General features: G+C 45.5%; 1 protein-coding gene across 17 annotated transcripts in view; it reads left to right on the forward strand.

The window, feature by feature from the left end:
• The window catches only part of stpg2 (sperm-tail PG-rich repeat containing 2), a 715,538-nt gene that overhangs the window by 98,828 nt on the left and 589,927 nt on the right, over nt 1–26,783 (forward strand). For all 17 annotated transcript variants that reach the window (XR_011353877.1, XR_011353872.1, XR_011353875.1 and 14 more), the window contains exons 4-5: nt 21,374–21,520; nt 25,232–25,381. Coding sequence is in view for 10 of the 17 variants with exons in the window: in XM_069925670.1 (XP_069781771.1) it covers nt 21,374–21,520; nt 25,232–25,381 (297 nt within the window). In the remaining 7 variants the exon portion in view is untranslated. The remainder of the gene's footprint in view (nt 1–21,373; nt 21,521–25,231; nt 25,382–26,783) is intronic.

Raw genomic sequence — 26,783 nt, forward strand, 5'->3', positions numbered from 1 at the left:
GGAACAAATCGTGGAAGACATCCAGCTCCTATTGACGGATGAAGATTTCTTGAACCCCGGGAAGTTCGCAGCCCGTTCTGATGTGCTGTGGAAAACCAAATGGGTGAACGAGGCTGCCATGAATCAGGTCACCTGCCCTGGACACAGCCATCCACAGCCCGCCCCCAGGCAGAAGCCAGAAGAGCACCAAACCACCTGGTGTCTCTATCACCAATGCTGGGAAGCCCAAGCCTGTAAGTGCTGACAGCTCTGCTCATACCAGGGAAACGACGGCTGGCCACATGAACAGCCTCTTGCATGTGGTCGATAAGACCAATGGACAGCGTTTCCTGGTGGACATCGGAGAGGAGTTGAGCGTGCTTCCCCCAACCGCCCTCAAATCCCGCAGGAGAGAATGAGGCCCAACCCTGGGGGCAATGAACTGCACCAACATAAAGACCTTCGGCACGTGGAGCATTCAGGTACACCTTTGGCCAAACAAGTACAGCTGGAAGTTCCTGCTAGCCACGTGGGCACTGCCCTGCTGGGAGCTGACTTCCTTCGGGTGCACAGCCTACTGGCTGACCTGAAGGGCAAGAGACTCGTACCGCCCGCACCTTCCAGACACTCCGACTTGAGTCGTCTAGCGCTCACGGCCCAGGGATAGCCCAAAAACGATTACTCCCACATCCTGGATGAGTTCCCTGCCATCCTACGGCCACAATTCACTGCCACAATGGCTCAGCACGGCGACCACCACCATATCACTACACAGGCCCTCCACTCCACGTCAAGGCCAGACAAATGCGGCCAGAGAAACTGCAGCTCGCGAAAGAGGAGTTCTCCCACCTTTTGGAACTCTGTATAGTCAGCAGGTCAGACAGCCCTTGGGCCTCTTCCCTGCACATGGTCCAAAAGGCCTCTGGGGGTTGGCGCCCGTGTGGGGACTACTGCCGGCTCAACGATGCAACCACGCCTGACCGATACCCCATCCCCCATATACAGGACTTTACAGCCAGTGTTTTCTTGAAGGTCGATCTAATGAGGGGCTACCACCAAATCCCTGTACTCCCAGAGGATATTGGCAAAACCACCATCATCACCCCGTTTGGCCTTTTCAAATTCCTGCAGATGCCTTTTGGCCTGAAGAATGCAGCCCAAACATTCCAGCGGCTCATGGACACAGTGGGTAGAGACCTGGATTTTGTCGACGATATTCTCATTGCCAGTCAAAATCACAATGAGCACAAGACCCATCTCCACATACTGTTCACCCATTTGGTGGAATTTGGCCTCACCGTCAACGTAGTCAAATGCCAGTTCGGGAAGGAGTCTCTACAGTTTCTGGACCATACCATCACTGCGGATGGAGCAGCACCATCACAGGACAAGGTCAAGGCCGTACAGCAGTTCCCCAATCTGGGCACCCTCAAGGGCTTGCAGGAGTTCACCGGGATGGTTAACTTATATCACCGCTTTATCCCAGGGGCTGCCCGCATAATGTGCCCACTGTTCGCCCTGATCTCGGTGAAACAAAAGATCCTCGAGTGGACAAAGGCGGCTGAGACAGCTTTCGCCCAAACCAAAGACGCCCTCGCTAGCACCACCCTACTGACCCACCAACAGCCCAATGCCCACACAGCACTCTCAGTGGATGCGTCTGCCACAGCTATCGGGGTCGTCCTCGAGCAAGAGATCAACGGACAGTGGTGCCTGCTAGCGTTCTTCAGCCGGCACCTCCTACCTCCCGAGCTGAAATACAGTGCCTTCAACAGGGATATTCTGGCCCTGTATATCTCCATCAGGCACTTCCGCTACTTCCTGGAGGGCAGGCCTTTCACTGCCTTCACGGACCATAAGCCACTCACTCAGGCACTTGCCATGGCAAAAAACCCTTGGTCGGTGCACCAGCACCAGCATATTTCCTACATCTCGGAGTTCACCACCAACGTCTGACACCAGACGGGTAAGGACAATGTCGCTGCTGTCACGCTCTCCAGACCCACCATCCACAACTTGTCTCTGGGCCTGAACTATGCCCATTTAGCTCAAGGACCTGAAGCTACCGGACAGCTACGACATGATACCGTGTGATGTCTCAACCGGCTCTCCGCGGCCAGTTGTCCCCCTGCAATGGAGGCAGGAGGCATTCAGATGGTCCACGACCTGGCCCATCCCTCCATCAAGACATCAGTACACATGGTGGCGGAACATTTCATCTGGCACAGATTAAAAAATCAAGTGGCCCAGATGGTGAGGAATTGTACGCACTGCCAAACCTCTAAAGTCCAGCGCCATGTCAGAGCCCCCATACAACATTTCGATCTGCCAGCCTGAAGGCCGCCTTCTGGTGTCCAGGGACGCCCGCTACCTCCTGACTGTGGTCGACCAGATGACGATGTGGCCAGAAGCCATCCCCATCAGAGACACTTCTGCCGAGTTCTGCGTCAGAGCCCTGCTCGCTAACTGGGTTGCTCAGTTTGGTGTCCCATCTCATATAGTCAGCGACAGGGGCACCTAGTTCACCTTCACCCTCTGAGTGCAACTGGCAAGCTGCCTGGGGATCAAGCTCCACCACACCACAGCTTATCATCCCCTGGTGAATGGACTCGCGGAGCTCTTCCATCAAGGTGGCTCTCATGGCGCGGCTAAAAGGACCCAATTGGACATACGAACTGCCGTGGGTACTGCTTGCCATTCGAATGGCTCTGAAGTAGGATCTCCAGGTTCCATCTGTGGAACTCATCTATGGTGCACTGTTGTCACTGCCAGGAGAGTTCTTCAGGGTGGGTGCAGAATTCGGAGGTGAGAACCCAAACCTCCTCGCAGACCTCTGCAACAGGCTCGCCTTGCTGGTACCCCCACCAACTACCCACCACGGCAAACACCCGCCGAACATTTCGCATCTGCTGGAGCTGGGGATCATTCGGCGCTCCGACAACCCTTGGGCCTCACCACTCCACTTGGTCCCGAACACCTCCAGTGGCTGACGCCCCTGCGAAGACTACTGGCGGCTCAATGAGATGATAGTTCCTGACCGTTACCCGATCTCTCACATCCTGGACTTTACGCCCAACCTGCATGGTGTGAGGGTATTCTCCAAGGTTGACCTGGTGCGCCCTGAGGAGATACCCAAGATGGCCATCATAATCCCCTTTGGTTTGTTCAAATTCCTATGCATGTCATTCGGGCTCAAAAATGCCGTCCAGACCTTCCAGCTCCTTATGGACTCAGTGGGCAGGTACTTAAATTTGAACTTCATTTATTTGGATGACATCCTTGTTGCCAACAGGAATCGGGCACAACACAGGGTCCACCTGCTCACCCTCTTCTCCCGACTGGCCAATTTCGGCCTCACGATTAACCCAGCCAAGTGCCAGTTCGGGAAAGAGTCCATGCAGTTCCTGGGCCATACCATCACAGCCGAAGGAGCCATGCCCACTGCTACGAAGGTCGCCGCAATCAAGGAGTTCCCACGCCTGGACAACCTCAAGGGGCTGCAGGAGTTCACGGGTATGGTCAACTTCCATAACCGTTCCATCCCAGGCGCTGCGCACATCATGCAGCCACTCTTTGCCCTCATTGCGACCAAACCCGAAATGCTTGCTTGGACTCCAGAGGCCTGCAGGGCTTTTGAGGCCACGAAGGATGCCCTTGCAAAGGCTACCATGCTTGCCCACCCACACACCGACCTGCATATGGTGCTCTCTGTCGATGCCTCTGCCACAGCCATTTGTGCCATCCTGGAGCAGCAAGTGAATGGACAAGGAAGCCACTGGCGTTCTTCAGCTGGCTTCTTCGCCCACCAGAGCGCAAGTATAGCGCCTTCGACTGTGAGTTACTGGGCATGTACCTGGCGGTGTGGCATTTCAGCTATTTCTTGGAGGGAAGGACTTTTACCATCTTTACCGACCACAAACCCCTCACTCAGGTATTCGCCATGGCAAAGGATCCCTGGTCGGCCCGCCAGCAGCGTTACCTTGTGTCGGAGTTTACCACTGACATTCGGCATAAGGTGGAGAAGGACAACATGGTTGCCGATGCACTCTTACGACCGGCCATCTGTGCGCTGACACCCGGCCTCGACTTCGACCAGCTCGCCTGGGACCAGAATTCCGACGAGGAGACGCGAGTATTCAGGACTGCCATCACAGGCCTGTGGTTCGAAGACCTCCTGGCTTCTAGCCTTGAGGGCACCGTCCTGTGTGATGTCTCTATGGGCACCCCGTGACCAGTGGTTCCCCAGCAGTGGCGCAGGCAAGTCTTCCATCATATCATGACCTTTCCCACCCTTCCATCAGGTCCACGGTCCGTATGGTGGCAGAGCGTTTTGTCTGGCATGGGCTGGGCCAGAACCTGCACCCATTGCCAGCTGTCCAAGGTGCACAGGTACACCAGAGCACACATATAGGAGTTCGAGCACGTCCGGGACGGTTCAGCCACATTCACGTGGACATTGTCAGGCCCTTACCCGTTTCCCGGGGTAACCGTTACCTTTTCACGGTGGTGGACCGCACCACTTGTTGGCCCGGGGTGATCCCGATGCCAGATATCGTCACGGACTCCTGCTCCCGAGCGCTGCTGCACGGTTGGGTTGCCCGGTTCGGCGTCGCGAATCACCTCACCAGCGGTCGGGGCACTCAGTTCGCTCTGTGCTCTGTGCTCTGGGCACAGCTCGCCAACAGGGTGGGGACTGAGCTACACCGCACCACGGCCTATCACCCGCAGGCCAATGTGCTGGTCGAGCAACTACACCGCCACCTTAAGTCGGCACTTATGGCCTGCCTCACTGGTCTCGACTGGATGGACGAACTGCCTTGGGTGCTCCTGGGCATCCGCTCGATGCGCAAAGAAGATCTACAAGCGTCTACAGCGCACCGCTAGCGCTACCTGCTGAGTTTGTCAACACACCTCACTACCCCCAGCAGTCATTGCATGAGCTACTCCCCCACCTCCGGGCCCAATTGGGCTCCTTCGTATCCCCACTGCTGCCCAGACACGGCACATGGGCCTCTTGCTGCACTCCGCAGAGTATGTTTTTATTTGGCGAGGCCCATCCACGGCACCTCTGCAGAGGTCTTACGAAGGGCCTACAAAGTCATCCAGCATTCAGGGTTCACGTTCATGCTGGACATCAGTGGTAGGAGGGAACTGTTTATGGTGGACAGGCTGAAGCCAGCACACCTCGACCCCACCAAGTGAGTAGTTGTGGCCCAGCTCAAGAAGTGAGGCCGCCCGACTATAAAAGACATGGTGCCAGTTCTGGGGGGGGGGGGGGGGGCCTGTGTGGCGGCACGTCATTAGGCAGGCAAACCGGCCCCGTTTGTAACACACGTGGTGGGGCAGCCAGCCAAAATGGCGCCGTTGGGGGTTTCCTCTTCAACCTTGGCACCGGGCTCAGAAACTCTCACTTGGGGACCCATGTGATGCCTTGGTGATGTCAGCGCCCCCTGCACGGTTCCCAGCCAGGTTCGGACTGGGAGTATAAGGCCAGCCAGGCAGCCTGCAATAAATCAGTTCTGCTCACTGAGCTCAACCCATCTGGTTGCGTGTTATTTCAGTTGGCAGTGTAGCTGCTGCTACAATATTATCTTTATTAATTTAATATTTGTATTGATGCAAAAGATAAATAGAATTTTCAAAAAAAAGGTTCTCCAAAAGATGCAACATTGAGTCCGGTGGGAAGGCTACTCGCATTATCCTGGTTAGTTTATCAACTTAAGTCCTGCTAAAATGGGGCCATCTTTACACAGGACCAAGTTGCGTGAATAAACGTTCCCACTTCCATCCCACAACTAAAGTGCATCTCCGACACCTCCGGTTTCGTATTATGGATCTTTTGCGGTGTGAGGTAGAGCTGGTGCAAGAAGTTGTATTGATCCAATCTGTATCTAGAATTAATCACTGCTGTCACATTGTCTCTACCCTGTTCAACCAGCATCTCTCACTAATTGTGTTGCCCAAGTCTGACTCCCATCTTTCCCTTAATCTGTGTAGCCCCTGCCTGGGGCTCTCACTTTGGAGTACAGAGTACATTCTCAAAATGAATTTAGGTGCATTCTACAGTCGCAACATCCCCTCTACCTTGTTAGGTGTAGGTGAGGTCATTGTAGTCAATGAATTAGGGGATATAGAGAGAAGGCAGGTAGGTGGAGTTAGGTCATAAATTAGATCAGCCATGATCGTATTGAATGGCGGAGTAGGCTTGATGGACCATTTTTGGCCTACTCCTGTTCCTACTTCCTATGTTCCTATCCTCTAGGAATGATCTTTACTGGAGATAACAGTGAAAGGTCCCATGAGATAAGTCGTATTTACCTTTTAGCTGCTCGAAGGACATAGCGGTCTCCTTTTGTAGCAGTCCTCAATGTATCAAATCCCCTGCTGCTGCCACATCTCCAAGATTGTATTGCCCAAATTCATGGGCATCATTTCATTATGGGTCAGTGGCACCTTTGGCAATTTTCTCTCTTACATTCTCAATGATCTTGCACCAAATTTTAATCATATGTTTGCTGTTAACTTGTTATCCAATTTTTACATAATATCCTCTGCTGTCTTCTTCCCCATTTGCACCCAAGTGGGCAGATCCCCCTCCTCAAAGCAGGATGAGAGGAATCTTGACTAAGCTGCTAGATAATATTTTTAAAAATCAGGTAACCTTAAAACCACCCCCCACTCCCCACCCCAATTTTCCATGTCAATTTTTCTAAAGATATCCTTGGTACTTTCCCATTCCAAATAAATGTCCTTGTATTACTGTTTAGAGTTTTAAAGAAAGACTGTGGTAATGGAATGGATAGAGATTGGAAGAGGTATTGAAGTCTTGGCATCACCTTCATTTTTACACAATTAATCCTCCCATTAAGGTGATGGCAGGTCTCTTCATCCTATTAAGTCACCCTCCATCTTTTCCAGCATAAGGAGGTAAGTTTGTATAAATTTTCAGATTATTGTCAATTTTGATTCCTAGGTATTTAACATCTTCTGTCTGCAATCTGAATTTACTATTCCATTTGTATTTTCTATCATCAAATTTGTTCAGTGGCATGTCTTACTTTTATCTACATTGATTTTGTAGCCCAATATTGTCCCATAACCCTCCTGTGTGGTCCATTGTCTTAGCAGAGATCCGACCAGGACTATCAGATACAGCAACATGTCGTCTACCATTAGATTTATTTTATGCTCAAGTTGGCCCATTTTGAATCCCTTTATCTCTGGATCTTTCCTTATGGTGACCGTCAATGGTTTAGTTGCTAGGGCGAACAGCTGTGGATATAAAGGACAACCCTGCCTGCTGAACCTACTAAGGGGAAATGTTGATGACATTTTCCATTTGTAATAATTTTTACCCAAGGTTTGTCATAAAGTGTTCTTACCCAATTGATAAATGTTTGTCCCAGTCCAAATTTTTCCAGCACTTTAAACAAAAATGGCCATTCTAGCTGATCAAAGGCCTTCTCTGCATCTAACGAGAATATTATACTTGGATCTTATTTTGATTGTGTCAAATATATAATATTAAACAATCTACTCAGGTGGTTAGCAGAGTGCCTTTTCATAATGATGCCAATTTGATCCGGATTTATCAATTTAGGGAGGTACCGATCCAGCCTGTTGGCCAGTGCCTTCGCTATTATTATTATTAATCTGTGTTTAGCAACGAGATGGGTCTGTATGAAGATAGCTTCAATGGACCCCTGTACTTTTTTTCTATCACTAGATAGCTATTGAAAAATATTTTGGAAGAATCTGCATCTCTGCCACCCAGTTCACTACATTAATTATCAAAGGCATTAATAGATCTTTGAATTCCTTATAGAACTTATGGGGAAAGCCATCATCTCCCAGAGATTTATTTATTTGTAATGACCCCCCCCCCCCCCCCCAAGTCCCACTCTATTTCTTCACTGGAGAAGGGGGAATCTAATTCTGTCTGGTCCTCTTGAACCAACTCTAGAAACTCAATCCCAGACAGGAACTCATCTATTTTGACTGAGTCCCTTGGTGCCTCAGTTTTATACAAATCCTCATAAAAAAGTTTAAAGGTATCATTAATATCTTTTGGGTTATATGATATCAAATCTGGACCCAATTGAATTGCATTGATCATCTTTGAGGTTTATTCTGCCTTCAATTGCCATGCCAAAACTTAATGTGTTTTTTCACCTAACTCGTAATATTTTTGCTTGGACCGCAGGAGTGTTTTTTCCACTCTGTATATTTGCAGAATGTTGTATTTAATTTTTTTTTTTATTCTGCAGCTCATGATATTTCTCTTTCTTTTTAATTTTGTTAATTTACTACTTCACAATATAACAAATCTCTAACAATATTTACACAAACTCTGTATGTATTTATACATTTTCCATTTTCTCCTCAATGCCCCTCCTTTCCACCCCCGAAATAACTATAGAAAGAAGAACAACAGAACATAAAGAAAAGAAAAAATAAAGACAAAAAGAAGGAGCGTGTCATTTATATATTGTGTGATTCACTTTTTCCGTATATATACCATGTCTCATTAAGAATTGGAGGCCTGAAGTTGGTGGTTACTAATAAACTTTATATATGGGTCCTAAATTTGTTCATATTGAGCATTATCCCTTGAATTATAAGTAATTTTCTCTAATGGAATACATTTGTTCATTTCTGTGTGCCACTGGTGTATTCTCAGGGGTGTTTCCATTTTCAAAGTATCATTATACATTTTTTTGCTGCCATTAATGCAATCTTGATAAATCGCATTTGTAATCTATTTAAATTTAGCTTTAACTCTTTATCTTTTATATTTTCTTTGGGTCTTTTGGTATCTTATTTTTTGTAATTTGATTTAATATTGAATTTAAGTCCTCCCAAAAGGGTTTCACTTTTGCAGATGTCTAAATTGAATGTACTATTGTACCAATTTTTTTGTTTACAGTGGAAGCATTTGACAGATAATGTCAGGTTCCATTCTTTTAATTTTTGAGGTGTAGCATATAGTCTGTGAAGCCAATTATATTGTATCATCTGATACCGAGCATTTATTGTATTTGTCAGGGTACCCGCACATAATTCCTTCCAAGTTTCATTATTTATTTGTATGTTTAAATCATTTTCCCGATGGTGTTTGGGTCTGTATATTGCCTCATCTGTTCCTTTATTTTAATTACCATAGTGTCCGTGATTATATATTCAAAGCTACTACCTTCTGGCAACCTTAGATCATTTCCCAGCTTTTCTTTTAAATGTTTTTAATTGATAGTATGAAAATATTGAACCATGTGATATTCCAAATTTATCTTTTAGCTGTTTAAATGTCAGTTGGTGATTGCCCAGAAAACAGTTTTTTTATTCTTTTAATTCCTTTTCTTGACCATTCCTTAAAATATATATTATTCATTGTGAAAGGAATTAATTGGTTTTGTTTCAGCAACATATTTGATATTTGATAATTTATTAACTTTCGCTCTAAATGTGTTCTACTCCATATTTTTAATATATGGTGCAGTATTGGTAGACTATTATGTTGCACTAACTTCTCATTCCAGTTAGAGAGTAAATGTTCTGAAACATTTTCCCCTAGTTTATGTAGTTCCATTCTAAGCTAGGCTGGCTTTTCTCCTGCCTGATTAAAAAATCTGACAAGAATCTTAATTGGGCTGCCCTATAATAATTTTTAAGATTTGGCCTCTGCAATCCCCTTGTTTATATGTCCATGTTATATTTTCCACCATAAGAATTTTCTTATCAATTTATTAAATGTTTGAAACAATTCCACAGTTATGGGAATAGCTAACGTTTGAATTATTATAACCCTGGAAGTATATTCATTTTGATGTGGTTTACTCTCCCTATTAGAATTATCAGCAAATCCTTCCATTTCTCACCAAGGGATTTAAGGTTCAAGGAGGGTGACTAAGTTGCCAAGGGTATTGACGATAATTTTGGTGGAGTTGGGGGAGGCCAAATAGAATGATCTCTGATTTGCCTTCATTTATCTGCAGGAAGTTTTGAGCCATCCAGACTTTATGTCCTCCAGTCAGTTGATGAGGCTGGTTATCTTTGCTTGATTGTTGGGCTTCAGGGGGAGATAGAGCTGGGTGTCATCAGCATAGCAGTGGAAGGAGATGCCATGTTTTTGGATGATGTGGCTGAGGGGAAGCATGTATAAGGAGAAAAGAATGGGGCCCAGAATAAATTCTTATGGGACCCACAAGAAAGGGTAGCAAACGAGGATGAAAATTTGGCCATGTTGATTGTTGAATTATATAAAATGATGACTATTAGGTCTCCACTTTGTAGCTTGAAATCCATTAGAAGTGATGCAGAGTGAATACATTTTTGCCATTGCAATTTTAAAGTGTCTATCTTGTTGAAATCCATCAGTGATTCTTTAAGATCTTCAGCAATATTCTTCCACATTAAATGGTTTTATTATTGGAAAACAACATTTTTGCAAAGGCTCCATAAAAAATGTTAATGAATTGGTTTTTCTCATCATTTTTCAAAAGATCAGTCCAATGCTATTTGTTCCCCGACAACTATTTTACAGATAACATTTGGAGATTTTTTTAAAGAGGACACGAGGAGACATTTTCAACAAGATGTCACTGACTTACAATCGTCTCACCCTAGCTACAGTTGTAATTAACTTTTAAGATGTTTCTATGTCTTGTAGCATCTATTGCTCACCCCTAAATATTCTGGAATTCAAATGATGTGCCCTTTTGGAGTACAGTGCCCTTGGTTTGGAGTCATTCATTGACTAGAACAAATGATGACAGTACCTAAAAAGTGCTTAGCAAGCTCATTGTGTTTTATGACAATTCTGAGGCTTTGCATGAAATCTTGAATGACTCCCTTTTTAGGACTTAAGTGCATTTAAATGAAATTAAAAAAAATAAATAAATTAATTAAATTTAAATTTAAGTTTACATTTAAACAGGCCCTTCTGGCCCATGAGGCCATGTTGCCAAAATACCCCAATTATCCTATAACCCCCATACATTTTGAAGGGTGGGAAGTAAGCTGAGCACGTGGAGAAAACCTATGTAGACATCTGTCTTGGGACTTAAACTGAAGTTTTTTGTGTCATCCTCTGAGGCATCTGAATGTCAACCTGGTATTGAAATATTCTGATAGCCCCTTCAGAGGTTTATACTGTTTCAAACTATTGACAGCTCTCCTTAGATCCATAGAAACAGTGCAAAAAGGAGACCATTTGGCCTTTCGTGACTGTGCTGGGTCTTTGAAATAAGTTCAGTTACCCTGCTTTTTACTCCTTTGAGTCCAACAACCCTTCCTTGTTGTCAAATGTTAATCTGATTTTTTCCGAAAGTATTGCAGTTTCCACAAGGCCAAGAGTTCAGGTTTATTGTCACATGTGGCAAAATGTAGAGATGGAGGTTGGGAACAAGCCATTTTGACACCTCCACGTCCTCCCCCTCCACGTCCTCCCCCTCAAAAGATGCTACCCTTCACCCGGACCGGGGCCGGGGCCGCCGCTGCTCTCCCTGTGCCCGGACTGGGGCCGCCGCCTCCAACTAGGAAAAACCCGACACCCAACCCCAACCAACCAATTTTCCCCTGCAACCGCTGCAACTGTGTCTGCCTGTCCCGCATCGGACTTGTCAGCCACAAACAAGCCTGCAGCTGACATGGACATTTACCCCCTCCATAAATCTTCGTCCGCAAAGCCAAGCCAAAGAAAAAGATATAGTGCAGCAAGTAAGATACCATTGCAGAAGAACAGAGTTACAGAGACAGATCAGTTGGTATGGAGCAAAGGCAATGTAATTTTATCACTTTGGTGTTCATCAGGAGTCCAATATGGCAGTGTGAGTTCTCATGCTCATGGATCTTTTTCCTGATGGGAGTGAGATGGGGGTGAAGAGTATATGCAGGGATAAAATGAATCTTTTAATATTTTGGCTACTTTTTTAAGGCATCAAGAATTACAGATGGAATCAATGGAGAGAGGGGTGTGTGTATGCTGGTCTAAGAAATGCTCACAACCCTCTGCATTTTCTTGTGATCTTGGTTGGAGCATTTCCTGTACCACACAGGATGTTTTCAATGGTTTCAATGGTGTGCCTACAGAAGTTGTTAAGGGATGCAGGTGACATGCCAGATTTCCTCAGGTAGAGGCACTGATGCACTTTCTTGACCATTGTGTCAAGAGTGGACCAGGGCAAGTCACGGAGGTCTTGCCCCCTCGGCTGCCTTAATGCTGTTTGCTACATCCACCTCAGCACTGTTAATATGTCCTGGGAAGTGAGCTCTGCCTCTCTTCTAGAAGTCCATGACTAGCTCCATGTTCTTGCTGACATTTGAAGGAGAGGTTATTGTCTTGGCACTAATCCACTGGTCCCTCCAGGTCCTTTCTAAACTTTGATTGGTGGTGCATTATTAATGAATTTTCCGAGCTGTTGCTTCTTGCTGGATAAACCTGTTCAAATTTTGTGTGCCTGAAGAATTTTGAGAGAGACGTTTTTTGATTTATTTTTGACAGTGTTGCCTCAGTATTTATTGCCTCACATGCACTTGATGAGATCCTGCTTGTTTTGAATGAGATGGATTCAGGGAATGAAAAGGAATAGCTACATTTTGAGGGAGAGCAGTTAGGGTGAGATGTGTGCTTGGGGTGCATCTAGTGAGATGGAACATAGTGAAGTTTAGCATGGGTCTCTCCTCCTTAATCTACTCTAGATGATTATATATAACCATATAACCACTTACAGCACAGAACAGGCCAGTTCGGCCCGACTAGTCCATGCCGTAACAAATCCCCACCCTCCTAGTCCCACTGACCAGCACCCGGTCCATACCCCTCCAGTCCTCTCCTCTCCATGTAACGATCCAGTCTATCCTTAAATGTAACCAATGATCCCGCCTCGACCACGTCTGCCGGAAGCTCATTCCACATCCCTACCACCCTTTGTGTAATGAAATTTCCCCTCATGTTCCCCTTATAATTTTCTCCCTTCAATCTTAAACCATGTCCTCTAGTTTGAATCTCCCCCTTTCTTAATTGAAAAAGCCTATCCACATTTACTCTGTCTGTCCCTTTTAAAATCTTAAACACCTCTATCAAGTCCCCTCTCAATCTTCTTTGCTCCAGAGTAAAAAGCCCTAGTCTGCACAACCTTTCCCTGTAACTCAAACCTTGAAATCCTGTCAACATTCTCGTGAATATAAATGAACAATAAAAGGGTATAAAAGTAACCATTATATAGACCAAAATGAAGTTTCCCCAACTGGAGTCATCTACTTATAATACATGTAATCTCTGAAAATGTGAATATGAAAACAAACTGCAATAGAGAGAGAAAAAATTCAAAGTGCAAAAGGAAGAGTCTTTAAATGAGTCTCTGAGTGTGTGTTGAGTTTCATGGTGAAGGGGTAGCAGCTGTTCCTGAACCTAGCTATACCTCTTTCCTGATGGGTGATGTGGATCCTTGATTGCTGCTGCTCTCTGACGGCAGCATTCCCTGCAAATGTTCTCAATGGTGGAGGGTTTTTACCTGAGATGTCCTGGGCGGTGTGTCCATACTTTTGCAGAGCTTTTTGCTCAGGGGTATTGGCGTTACAAGACAACTGCTCAAACCTACTACAAACTGCTCAACAAATTGAACCTTTCCCCCCTCACACCCGTAACCCACTATTTTTCTTGCATCTATGGGCCTGTCTAAATGTTAAATGTCCCTATTATTCCAGACTCCACCATCCTGCCCAGTCATGTGCTCCAGGCACCTGCAGCCTTCTGCACCTTCTCTCGATACAGCAGCCTTGTGTTTCCTCAGCACTGCCTGCTCCTCCACCAAGCTCTGCCACAAATCCATTCACTCCATGAGCTTCCTACATCACTCCAGAGAAAAGCCCAAGGTTTCTCTCCCTGGATATTGCATTTACTTCATTCTGATGGGCTGAGTTCCTGCAGCTTCTCAATCAAACATCTGCAATAGCCTTTAAATTGTGCCCCCCTGAACAGATTTGTGCCACCTGTTTTTAAACAGGTTGAATACTATGGGCATTCTGACAGTGTCCTTCCACTCTCTCTCTCTACCGGTGGAACTAAATCCTTGTGCTCCAATTGTTGCTTTGGTCTGGGCTTCTGTCCTTAGATGCCTGAGGAAAATCTGCCTATCAAGCTTATGTCCTGGGCTCTAGTTCAAAGACAAAACCCTTATCCTCCTGCAGTCAAAGCCTTTCAATTGCAAATATTACAACCAGAATATAATCAGTGCAAGGAAGATATTGGCATTTAGAGCAAAAATTTGCAGACAAGCTGGATGGATGACAGGCTTGATGCTCTATGAATAGAGAAGATCAAGTGAAATGTTTAGGATGATCAGAAGTTATCGAGTTTTACAGCACAGAAATAAGCCCTTTGACCTAATTTGTCTGTACCAATCAAGTTACAGTATCTATCTGAGCTTGTCCCAGTTGCCTGTGTATAGCCTGTATCACTCTAACCCTTTTCTTCCCATATCTCTGTCAAAATATATTTGAAACATTGCAATTGTACCTGCCAATAACTCTTACTCTTGCACTCTGTTCTTCATATTCACCACCCTCTGTATGGAAGAAAATGTTTTCATGTGCCTTTCTTTTAAAAAAAATATATTTTTATTGATTTGGTAGAGAGAAATATTACATGTTATATGTTGTCTACATTTAGTTGCATAACTTATATAATGCAATACAGAATATGAATCCTAAATGATTTAAACATTGTCTCGTACACAATGCTCGAATAAAATGGAAATGGATCTATCCTCTGAGGGGAGCTACTTGATCCATTTTCATTTAAAAAAAAAATCCTATTAAGTAACCTTGATTAGAGGAAGGGGCTAGATTAGTATTAGTTTTAGTTTTTTCCTTTTTTAAATTTTTTTTAGATAAGTTGATCATATGTGGTTTAATTATGATTGTCCGAGATCATAACAATTATTTGGATATTACACCAAGGTATGACGAGTGTTGGTATAATGTAACTTGTGGTTTATATTCATAATTATTTTAACAAATAATGTCAAATTAACAATTAATGAATGAAATTTGTTGTAAAGTGCATTTATATTAATTATATGATATGTATATGCTATGATAATCCTTTGTTATATTATACATCATGTATATAGCATTATTATGTTAAACTCAATAAAAATATTTTAAAAATAAAAAAATAGAAATGGAAAAATGGAAAAAAATAAAAACCACCTCCTGTTCAAATATTATGACATATTCATTGTTGGTTATCTAATTGGACTAATCTCTTCCACTCATAAAGGAAAATAGAAAAAAAAGAAGACCGCCCCCCCTTCTAATCTTACCCCTCCCACTAAACACTGTCATCAGCGAATAATATGTAAAGAATTGAGTCTTGGCTCATGTGCATTTCAAACTGTCTCCCCTCTCACCTTTTGTTCTAGATTCCTCAACATTAGGGAAAAAATGATGATTATTTACCTTATTTATGCCCGGGTACACCTCTATACAGTTACCCTTCATCCTCCTACATGCCAGGAAGAAAACTCCCATCTCTCCTGCAGCCTGCCAATTCTAGTAATATCCTCTTTCCTCCCCACCCTTACCAGCATATAATATCTTTCCTATAGCTGGGTGACCAGAACAGCACATGATACTCCAAATGTGACCTCATCAACATCTGTACAGTTGCAACATGCCGTCTCAACACCTGTACTCTTATGGACCCTGGACAGGTTTATTTTCGGATCAGGAACAGGACTGAAAATGCAGCGGGAGAAAGCTGTGGCAGTGTGTTGAGAAAGTGAACAGCTGCTTGGAGCATGAGAGCCACGTGCTGGGAGAACTGACAATTGTCAGGAGCGCAAGAGTCTCACACGTGGGCTTGCGGAGAGCACGCCTGGTGTTGTCAACCCCTCTCTACCAATCAGGAGAGCTGAAGGCATGTGCTGGGGCAGTTAAAGAGCCAAGCGCACTGAGTTTAACAGTCAGTCAGATGACAGTTAGTCGGACAGCAGTTAGTCAGACGGTTGATGGGTGCTCACGTGATAGCTTCAGCAGGCAGGAGGCTGAGTTGTTTCATTCACGGGTGCCAGGACTGACATGAGGAACTGTCTGCCAGTGTGCTCACCCAGCAGCTTCAGTTAGAAGAAAGGAGACTGAGCTGCTTTGTCCGTGGGTGCCAGCACCATTATCCTGACAGCAGTTTTTGACACTGACTCCCAGAGTGTGTGTGTCATCCAACCTGTGTTTCTCAAGTTCCCTTTCAAGAGGAGGACTTCGTGCAGCAGAAGTCACTTAACAATCCAAGACAGGGTTTTAGAGGAGAAGACTCATGACAGAAGGTCATTTGGTGACCCTAAAAAGGGCTTCGAAGGTGCGGACTTTGTGTTAGTGAGTAGGAGGTTACTGAGTGAAAATTCTCTTGTAAAGAAATTAAAGGTGGGCGTTACTGTGGTGGAACATGGTATTGTGGGCACGATCCCCACTGAGCTGGGCAGGCTGGCCCGCCTGTGGAACCATTAGCCCCTCCCACAATAAAGGCCGTGAGCCCTAGTATCCTCCACGAAATCACAGCAGGCAGTGATGAGTATGACCTACTATTCGCAGCGGTAGGCCATCGCACATCCCAACTGATCCGCAATTGCACGGGGTATGAGGAGCTGATGGCTCTGCTCCTTCAACAATACGGAGCCCCAAGGAATGCCATGTATGCACGCTCTTAGCTTGGCTCCTGACTCCAAGGCCCAGGTGAGTCAGTCGACAAGTTCGTGTGGACCATACGGAAGCTGGGATGAGACTGTGGGTGCCGGGCGGAGTACCAGGAGGAGCTCATCCACGATGGGCAGATCGTTGGATTCCGCTCCCAACACATTCACGAGCGACTCCTGGAGAAGAGCAGTCGGTCCCTGCAGGAGGTGGTATGGATGGCCTGGGCCATGGAAGCCTACACTGTGGCCCCCAGATATGCAGAATGGGTAGCACCATCTTGGGATTCGGGGCTCCTGCCCCTAATGGCTGCCACAACTGCTGAGCACATGAGGTGCAACTACTGTGGGCAGAGCAAGCATCCCCAAAATTACTGCCCTGCATGTAGCGTGGCCTGCTCGAATTGCTGGCAGAAAGGGTACCATGCAAGGGTATCCTGATCTAAGGTCCCCCGCAAACAGCACCATGTGTGGACCGCGACCCGCATCGCCACCATGGCTCGCAGCTCCAGTCGTCACTTCTGGTTGTGGAGAACTGAACTTCTGAGCCCACATCACGACAAGGAGGGATGTCACTGCCAGCTTCACTTCTGGGCCCCACCACATGTGATCCATGGGGGTGGCCATATTCGCAATCTCCTGGGTGGTCATCTTGGCATCCACCGACTCAACGACAGCAGCAGTGGGTCAGACAGTGAACTGACATTAGCCTTGATCATCTTGGACTAGAGTCACCCACACCAGCTGAGACAGTCCATGATGGACATAGAGGTAAATGGTCACACCATGGGTTGCCTGTTCGACACGGGGAGCATTAAGAGTTTCATACACCAGTGCTCTGCTGAATGCTACTCCCTGACCGTATCCCCTCTGAAGTGCCGGGTAGCTCTAGCCTCCGAGTCCCTCTCGACAGAAATCTACGGGAAGTGCAATGTGAACCTAATTGTGGTGGGGACGAAATGCAAAAATTTCAGACTGCTGGTGATGCCCCATCTCTGTGCCCCCATCATTTTGGGACTGGATTTCCAGTGCTAATTAAAAGGAGTGCTGATGCAGTTTGACGGCCCCCATCTCCCGCTCATAGTCAGGAACAACCAGTTCCGGGAGGTCCCGCCAACCCCACCTTTTGGAGAGGCCCAATCATGCACCTGGAGGCAGGTCAGCACTACTCACTTTAGGCCTGACCACCCTACAGGTCCCTCCATCCCTGCTGTTCCAAAGCCTCACCCCACACTGTAGGCCAGCGGCCAGTAAGAGTAGACGGTACAGCCCGGAGGACAGGGGATTCATTGTCCGAGTTGGAACGGTTGCTGAGGGAGGGCATAATAGAGCCCTATAATAGTCCATGGAGGGCACAGGTGCCGGTGGTAAAGGGGGCAGAGAATAACCAGATGGTAATTGACTACAGTCAAGCCATCAACCAGTTCAACCTATTGGATGCCTACCCCTTGGCCTGAATTGATCATATGTCAAATGAGATCGCAAAATACAGGGTCTTTTTGACCATAGATCTCAAGTCAGTATACCATCAAATCCCAATCCTTTCAAAGGACTGGCCCTACACAGCATTTGAGGCCAACAGTCCCTTTTGGCATCACAAACGGGGTGTCAGTGTTCCAAAGGGAAATTGACTGCATGGTGGACAACTTACCCATACTTGGATAATATCACTATTAGTGGCCATGACCAAATAGAACATGACGACAACCTGCGGACGTTCCTGTCCACTGAAAAAGCCCTCAACCTGACATATAACAAAAAGAAGTGTGTGTTCAGCATGGAGCAGCTGGTGATCCTGGGTTATGTGGTGGAGCATGGTCTGATTGGCCCCAACCCTGAAAGCATGCACCCCTCCTGGAATTACCGCTACCACAGAACCCCAAGCCTTTAAAAAGGTGCCTGGGACTCTTTTCATATTATGTACAATGGGTCCCCAATTATGCCGACAAGGCCCAACACCTGGTGGAAACCACAATCTTCCCCCGTCGGTGGAGACCCTTAAAGCCTTCGAGAGCATCAGGGATGAGATCGTCAAGGCAGGAATTCACGCCATCGACGAGACGATCTTTTTCCGAATAGAGAGTGATGTCTCCGACTTTTTCAGGCTGCCATACTGAACCAGGTAGGCAGGCCAGTGGTTTTTTTTGCACATCCTGGAGGCCCCCGAATGCAGACACTCTGCCGTGGAGAAGGAGCCACAGGCTATAGTGGAGGCACTATTTGGCCGGCAGGCCATTCACCCTGTTGATGGACCAGAGAGCCATCGCCTTCATGTTTAATAACAAGCAGTGGGGCAAAATTAAGAATGACAAGATCATGTGGTGGAAAATTGAGCAGTCCACCTATAATTACGAGATCTTGTACTGGCCGGGTAAGCTCAACGAGCCCCCCCAACATGTTGTCCAGAGGAATCTGAGCTGGGGTGCAAGTAGATCGCCTCCTCACCCTTCATGATAGCCTATGTCACCCTGGGGTCACAAGACTCTGCCACTTCATGAGGGCACGTAATCTTCCCTATTCTGTGGAGGAAGTCAGAGAGCTGACATGCAATTTCCTGGTCTGTGTGGAATGCAAGCTGTAGTTTTACAGACCAGAGAAAACCCACCTCATCAAAACCACTCGCCCCTTTGAACGACTCAATATAGACCAAGGGGCCCCTCCAGTCCACAAACCAGAACAGCTATTTCCTGACCATAATGGACAAATACTCATGCTTCCCATTCACCATTCACTGCCCAGACAAGATCACAGCCATGGTCGTTAAAGCACTCCGCACCATATTCACTCTGTTTGGGTACCCCGCGTACGTGCATAGTGACTGAGGTTCAGCATTCATGAAGGAGGAACCATAACATTACTTTCTCTCCAGGGGCATAGATTAGAACCACCAGCTACAACCCCTAGGGAATGGCCAGGTAGAGAGGGAAAACAGAACCATTTGGAGGGCAATCCTGTTAGCCCTAAAGGTGAGAGGGATGAATGTGTCCCAGTGGCAAGAGGCACCTCTGGAAGTGCTGCATGCTACCAGGTCCTGACTGTATGGCTATGAATGCAAAGCTCCTTGAAAGATTGTTCTCCTTCCCTAGGAGGTTGGCATTAGGAACCATGCTGCTGGTCTGGCTGATGGTCCCTGGGCCAGTGGTCCTCCGGAAGCACGTTAGAACCTACAAGGTGCACCTCTTGAATGCGAACCCTCAGTATAACCTAGATGGATGGGAAAACACAGTGTTCCAGTGTCAGAACCTGGCACGAGTGGGAATCCCAGTGCGAGAGGTGCACCCTATACCCTTGGGCTGCGACCAGTCGGCCCCGGGGACCACCTGGGCCGAAGACATAGAGATTCCACCCCCAGCACAGCCCCCTGAATGTTTCCCCCCACTTGAGGGTTCCACTGCCCGGTTACTAACCAACCCACCCACTCCCATGGACCTGGGAGACACGGACACAGTTTAATCCCCCAACAGTCAGCCCAGTGATCAAGTCATTGGGTCACTGGAGCAAGAGGCACAGTCAACAGGACTGCGGAGGTTCCAACAATGGGTAAAACCATCAGAGAGATTAAACCTGTGAACATTACTGTGCAACTCATGGACCATAAAGACCGTACCCCCATCACCCTGCCAGACTATTTAAAAAGGATGGGTGAATATGGTGGAACATGGTATTGCGGGCACATTCCTCACTGAGCTGGGCACGCTGGCCCACCTGTGGAACTGGTAACCCCTCCCCCTAAGACCCCTAATAAAAGCTGTGAGCCCTAGTCTTCCCCACCCTCCCCCCCCCCCACCCCCACCTGCCCTTGGACTTGAGCCAACAGGATGCTGAGGCATGCTTGGATCTTTAGATCAATAAAGCCTTTGGCCCTTACTTTGTGTCTGTGAGTGGTCATTGATCGCACTACAGTTACCACATTAGAAAACTCAGGAAAGTCTCGTATTCCACTGCCAAGGTCATAAGACTGCAGTGATTACAGTTATCTCTCTTCGCATTCAACTGAAAGACCTATGTGCAACTCTAAGAAATCAATGCCTGGAGACTAGATTCTGTGGTCTGTTCTTTTGACTGACTGACTTGACTTGACTCAGTGTCCTGACTGATGAAAGCAAATATGCCAAATGCCTTCTTCACCACCCAATCTACTAGGTCTTGCCACTTTCAAGGAAATATGTACTTGTATCCCTCGGTCTCTCTGTTTCACCACATTCTCCAGGGCGCAACCATTAACTCTGTTAGACCTGCCCTTGTTTAACCTACCATAGTGTAACACCTCACATTTTGAGTTAAAAGAAAATAGAAAGGAAAGATTTCACTTGTGGAGAGAGTCCAATGTAAAAACTTAAGATTTATCCTTTTCACAGAAGAAATTTCTCCATCTTTCCCATTAAATATTGATGAGAATGGAATCCATTTAAAAGTTTTAAAACTTAAAGATTGATAGATGTTTGAAAGGTATGTGTATTAAAGAATTTGGATCCAAGTTAGTTGAGGTTGAAACTGAAAATGCCAGAAACACTTAGCAGGCCATCCGCAGAATGGAGAGTTAACATTGATCAAATTCTCCATGGAAGTTGAATGAGATCCTCCTGAAGTGGGGTTAAGTTGATCGCATAGGCCACTAGTTTTGCAGCGACAGTTACTGCAATACTTGTTCTTGTTAATGTAAGCTAAGTCTGACACAAAGCTGTAATTCTCCATGTTGTGGATTTCAGGATCACATCAAAGGAGGACAGAGCATGAAGAACAGGGAGGTCCGTTTCAAAGAAGTTGGAGCAAACTTACCAGGTCCTGCTTCCTATGATGTGCACCCAATCAATTTTGTGGAGAAAGTGAATAAAGCATCCAAGTCACGATGCATGGTGATGTGCTCTAACCTATTCCTTCAATTGTCTTTCTGTTTTGAATCATTAGACCAATTCATCAGCCATAATTACTCTGTGTGTACATAATGATATTTCTGTGGTATTGTGGCCTAAATTTTAGCATGTTGTGGTTCTTTTGAGATAACTATGGGATTGTTGATGCTGCTGTGTTATCCAAAGGGTTGGAGGCAGAGAGGGCTTGTGGCAGGATTTTCAAATAGAAAATATTGCAGTGTTCATTTAATCATTGAACAGCAGAGTCCACTTTTAACCAAAATCTATTGTATTGCAGAATCTATTGAAACTCACTATCTGTTTTACTGCAGAACTTATCATAGAATCCAGACTTACACAGGGGATTGCAGATACTGGAATTTGAAGCCTGACACAATCTGCTGGAGGAATTGCAGATTGTGTTTGCAGATCAACTCATTATTTTTCTCCCACTGATGCTGCTTGACCTGCTGAGTTCCTCCAGCAGATTGTGTTTGGCTTATCATAGAATTTATTTTATAGCAGTTGTGTTCATTAGCAATGTTGTCTCAGAAACACAGTGTATTTAAAGAAACTCCAAAAATTATTAGCAAAGATAATGTTTGAATGAAAATGAGAAACTAAAAAAAAACAGAAGCACGAGTGCACCATTTAGCCCCTTGTGTCTGCTGTACCATTCAGTAAGATTATGGCTGATATTTAACCTTGGCAATGTTTGGAATGTTTCCCCTTAATACCCCAAAAAATGACCAATCTCTTTCTTGAACTCAGCAATGGAACCTCCAAAATCCCACGAAGTTTGGACAGACACCGGCATATTTCAAAGATATGCCAGAGTGTGACTAAAAGTATTTATTGTATGGTTGACCCCAGATTTATTGTGTGTGTGACCCCTGGCTCTTGATGCTTTATCCAGAAGAAAAATTAATCCTGTATCTACCCTATCAATCCCTTGAAAAAAAATGACATTTTATTTGGATATTTTCCTTATTCTTCTAAATTCCAGAGAGTACATGCCCAATCTTCTTCACCACTTCTCACAGACAAATCTCTCCATCCCAGGAATCAATTCTCGGATTGACATCGAGAACAGCATGTGGGAGATAGGGAAATTTCTCAGGGTGTGCTGAATCCAAAGGAAATTATAAGAAGCTGGCAGAACTTAATGAGCCAGGCAGCATTTGTAGGTAGAAATGTTCAGTCAATGTTTCAGGTCGGGACCCTTTATTAAGACTAAAGTAGGAAGACTAATTAAAATGTATATCAAGGAAGAAAGAAGATGGGAAGCATTTGAGAAGTGTTAGAGTATTGGATTGAAGGTTGTTGTTGTGGCTATCCATTGTAGTACACAGAACGAAGATGCCTGTGTTTGTATTTGTTTAATGTGTACTTGATATTGTACTCCAAAAAGGATACGATACTTCACAAATCAACCAACTAATTCCAATGGCACGAAAACCACGACGATTGGAGCTAATGGATTTGTTACAGCTTTCGTTTGGCTTCACAGCTGTTGAGTTCAGAGGAACTTCGTACGCCTGTTCCACCGTTGAGGTCTTGTTTTGATTGTTCTTTGTCAGGGACCTCACCCTCAACTTTACCACCATGGGTGACTCTACCAGGAGCATAGCTCCAGAAGGCATCACTCTCGGCATCACAGGACCACACAAGCTTCTTCACTGCAACAAGGTGATAATCCATGGTAGGGGATTGAAGGTAGGGCAAGTGGAGAGACAGACTCCCACCTTATGTCTAAAACCTTAACACTTCTGATCCCCTTCCCAACTTCTTACCCCTTGATATACATTTTATCACCCCCTTCCTACTTCAGTCTCAATAAAGAGTCCCAATGCAAAATATTGACTGACCATTTCCCCTCATGGATGCTGCCTGACCCACTGAGTCTCTCTAGCAGGCCATCATTTGCTTAAGATTTCAACATTTGCATATGTTCCTCATCTCTGTGCTGAACCCAAGCCTGGATGTGCTGCTGCTACCTGCAGTGTGAGGGAAGCGGGAGGCTTGACATTTTCCAGAGGTACTCAGATTTATTCACGGCACTTCTTTCTTAGGAAGATGCTTATGAGCATGTCAAGTTAAAACATTAGTGCTCACACCTCTCACCAAGATTTCAATCGCTTGAGGCGTATTGGGGAGCACTGTTTTCTGTGAGTCAGAATGCTATGGATTCTGGTCCCACTCTTAAACAATGCTTTGCATATTACAGAGGCCTAACCTTTTATCCGGAATCATAAGGATCGGACACTTCCGGATTTTGGAATAATTTTAAAATGGTGGTTTCTTTAAGCAAATGCGATGATTTAAAATCGCACAAAACAGGAGGCGCAGGGTATTAAAGGAATTTCGTTAAATAAAGACCATAATATCACTAGCAACTTTTTTTTATTTTAAAGTAAAACTTCAAAATAAAACTGGCTCAGATCCCCATCCCCGTTGTCCCCGTCCCCGCTGTCCCTACCCTCTCTTACCTTATGTAGAAAGGTGAATCTTGGCCCAGAGAACCTGGTGGAAGAGAAGCAGACAGTAGCTGGTGGCTGGCTCAATGTGGGAGCAATGGCTGTATTCCTTACCCATAATCCCCAATGCAGCTGGAACCGCTCTAGTGCTGGCAGAGAGGTTCCAGCTACGTGGGGGATTATGGAGAAGAAAAATGGCCATGGCTCCCGTATAGAGCCATTGCCAGCTGCCGCTTGGCAGCACTGCACTCCTGCTGTCAGATTGGGAGTTAGATATGGGGGGTGCGTGGTGATGGACAGATGGCTGGGGCGGGGGCGATGGATGGCTGACTGGGGTGGGCACGACCGATAGACGGCTGGAGGCAGGCGCGACTGACAGAATGCCAAGGGTAGGGGGAAAACCAATGGATGGCCCGGATTGGGGGGGGGGGAATCGATTGATAGCCATGGGCAGGGGTGGGCAATCAATGGGCAACCATCAGACAACCGGGGACAGGAGGGCTAGGAGTGAGGCGTTCGGGCGTTTTCATTACCGAAAAAAATGCTGAATTTTGGAGGTTGCCGGTATTCAAAATCCCAGAGAAAAGGTTAGGCACCTGTACCATTGAATCTTAATACTGATTTGAATTGAAACCTTATTGTGTGTAATTCTGGACACCCTGTTACCAGAAGGATATGGAGATTTTGGATAAGGTACATTAGAGATTTACCAGGATGCTACCTGGATTAGAAGGAATGAGCTAAAAAGGATGAGTGCATCGAAGATTGAGCAGTGATCTTTGAAAATTTTTTTTAAATTATGGGAGGCATAGATAAAATCTTTTACCCAGGATAAAAATGCCAAATTCTAGAGGATATATACAGGGAATGGATCCCCGGCTGCCAGGGATAAGGATGCAAGCAGATAAAAGCACTTAAAAGATGTTTAAATAGACATATGAAAATGCAGGGAATGGAATGATATGGATCATGTGTAATCAGAGAGATTTAGTTTGGCATTTTGCTCAAGACTGACATAGTGGGCCCAAGGGCCTATTCCTGTGCTGCATTGTTCTGTGTTTTATGTCTAACTGTGATTCAATCTTCTATGCATAAGTTGATAAATCTGACAGTCTTACTGTAGATTACATGCAAAATCACATTAATAAGGATGCATTGTTTAATCTCAATTAAAAAAACATCGTGGCAGTGCACTGTTAATGTAACAGGTGATGGTTTTCTCTTCTTTCTGCTGCAGTTAGTTTTGAGCCCTGCAGCTAGTGCCCCTTCGATTCCCGCATCCAACCAATCCTATGGCTATGAGGAGGCTGAGGATGGTGTTCTGTCCAGGCACTTACCACCTTCCAGAGATACATCACTTGGTCCTGCCTATTACAATCCGCAAAACGTGAGTAACAGAAACAAAGTTCATTTATACTGAGATGTAGGAAATTAATTCAATATAAATTTGTTTTGCTGAACTGTGAATAAATACTTACTTTGCTGAAGCATGAATTAAGTGAAAGATATTTAATATGATCATATAAATCTAAAAAGGAAGCAAAAGATAAACCAGAATTATAAGCATTGAAAGCAGAGTTGCTGTAACGGCAGTGCTGTTGGTGATGTGGAACCGGGAGAGCGGAGGCACAATGTTGCTCTGAAGTGTTCATTCCTCAGTCCCAAACTCAGTGGCTCTGAACAGGCTTTAAATGGCTTGTTAAAGGAGACCATGATGTTCATAAGTAAAATACTGCAACTGCAGAGGTCTGTGCCCAAGATGGCAGAACATGACAGTGGCCACGAGGGGTTGCAGACTTCAAGGGAACAGCGGACTGGTGCAGGGGACCAGAAATGGAAAGAACACATCCTTTGAGAAGGAGAAGCAGTGGATGGTGACACTACAGAGAAGGTGACCTCAGCAGCTTACCAGTGAAGGGCTCATCGGCTGAGGGACCTAAACAGGCTGTGGGCTACATGCTCTCGGTGGATTCACACAGGCTGTGGGCTGATGGAGACTGGCTCATGGGAACGAGGTATTGGAGCCAGGATTCGAGCGGGTGCTGAGGGCAATAAGGGGCCCTGAAGGGCCTCAGGTGCTGAAGCTTCCTGATTGTATCGAAGGTTTGGAATTGGAGCTCGGGTTCCCGATGGTTTGATCTGGAGTCTGTGCGGCTGCAGAGGCTATGAGAGGGTTGGAGATGAATCCACAGGCACTCAGTGACTCTGAAGGGACTCTTTTGCTTCTCTTTCTCTTGTACTGTAAGGGGCTCTGGTGTCATGAATGGTGACTCTTTGTCTGCCTTACTACAGGCAGAAGGAAATTTTGTGTAATATTACATGTTCTGTACTATTACATGACAATAAAATAATCTGAATCTTGTTTAATAATGAAAACTAAATTTGGCACCATAACAATGGGCACAAGGAAAATAATGTTCAATTGTGTGAAAGATCAGTGAACTGTGAACAACTCTGTTCACCCTGTCCCAGGAAAGATATGATATCATAAGAAAGAGCAGAATTGTGTAAAGATGTTGCAAAGGGTGGAGGATGTTAATTATAGAGAGAAGTTGAGGTTATTTAATTTGCAACAGGAAAGAGGCTGAGGGGAGATATAATCAAATTGCATAAATGATGAGAGGGTGACACAAAATCAAAAGGAAGAAGATTTTTTATTTAGCAGAGAGGTTAGTAATTCAAGGACATGTGCTTTGAGTAAAATGCAGGACGATTATAGGAACATTAAGGAAACATTTAGGGAGTCTGTGTGAGGGGTGATATTTAACATTCAATTTGCATCATCTCTG

The sequence above is a fragment of the Narcine bancroftii genome, chromosome 3 (genome assembly GCF_036971445.1).
Source record: "Narcine bancroftii isolate sNarBan1 chromosome 3, sNarBan1.hap1, whole genome shotgun sequence".
Classification (NCBI taxonomy): domain Eukaryota; kingdom Metazoa; phylum Chordata; class Chondrichthyes; order Torpediniformes; family Narcinidae; genus Narcine; species Narcine bancroftii.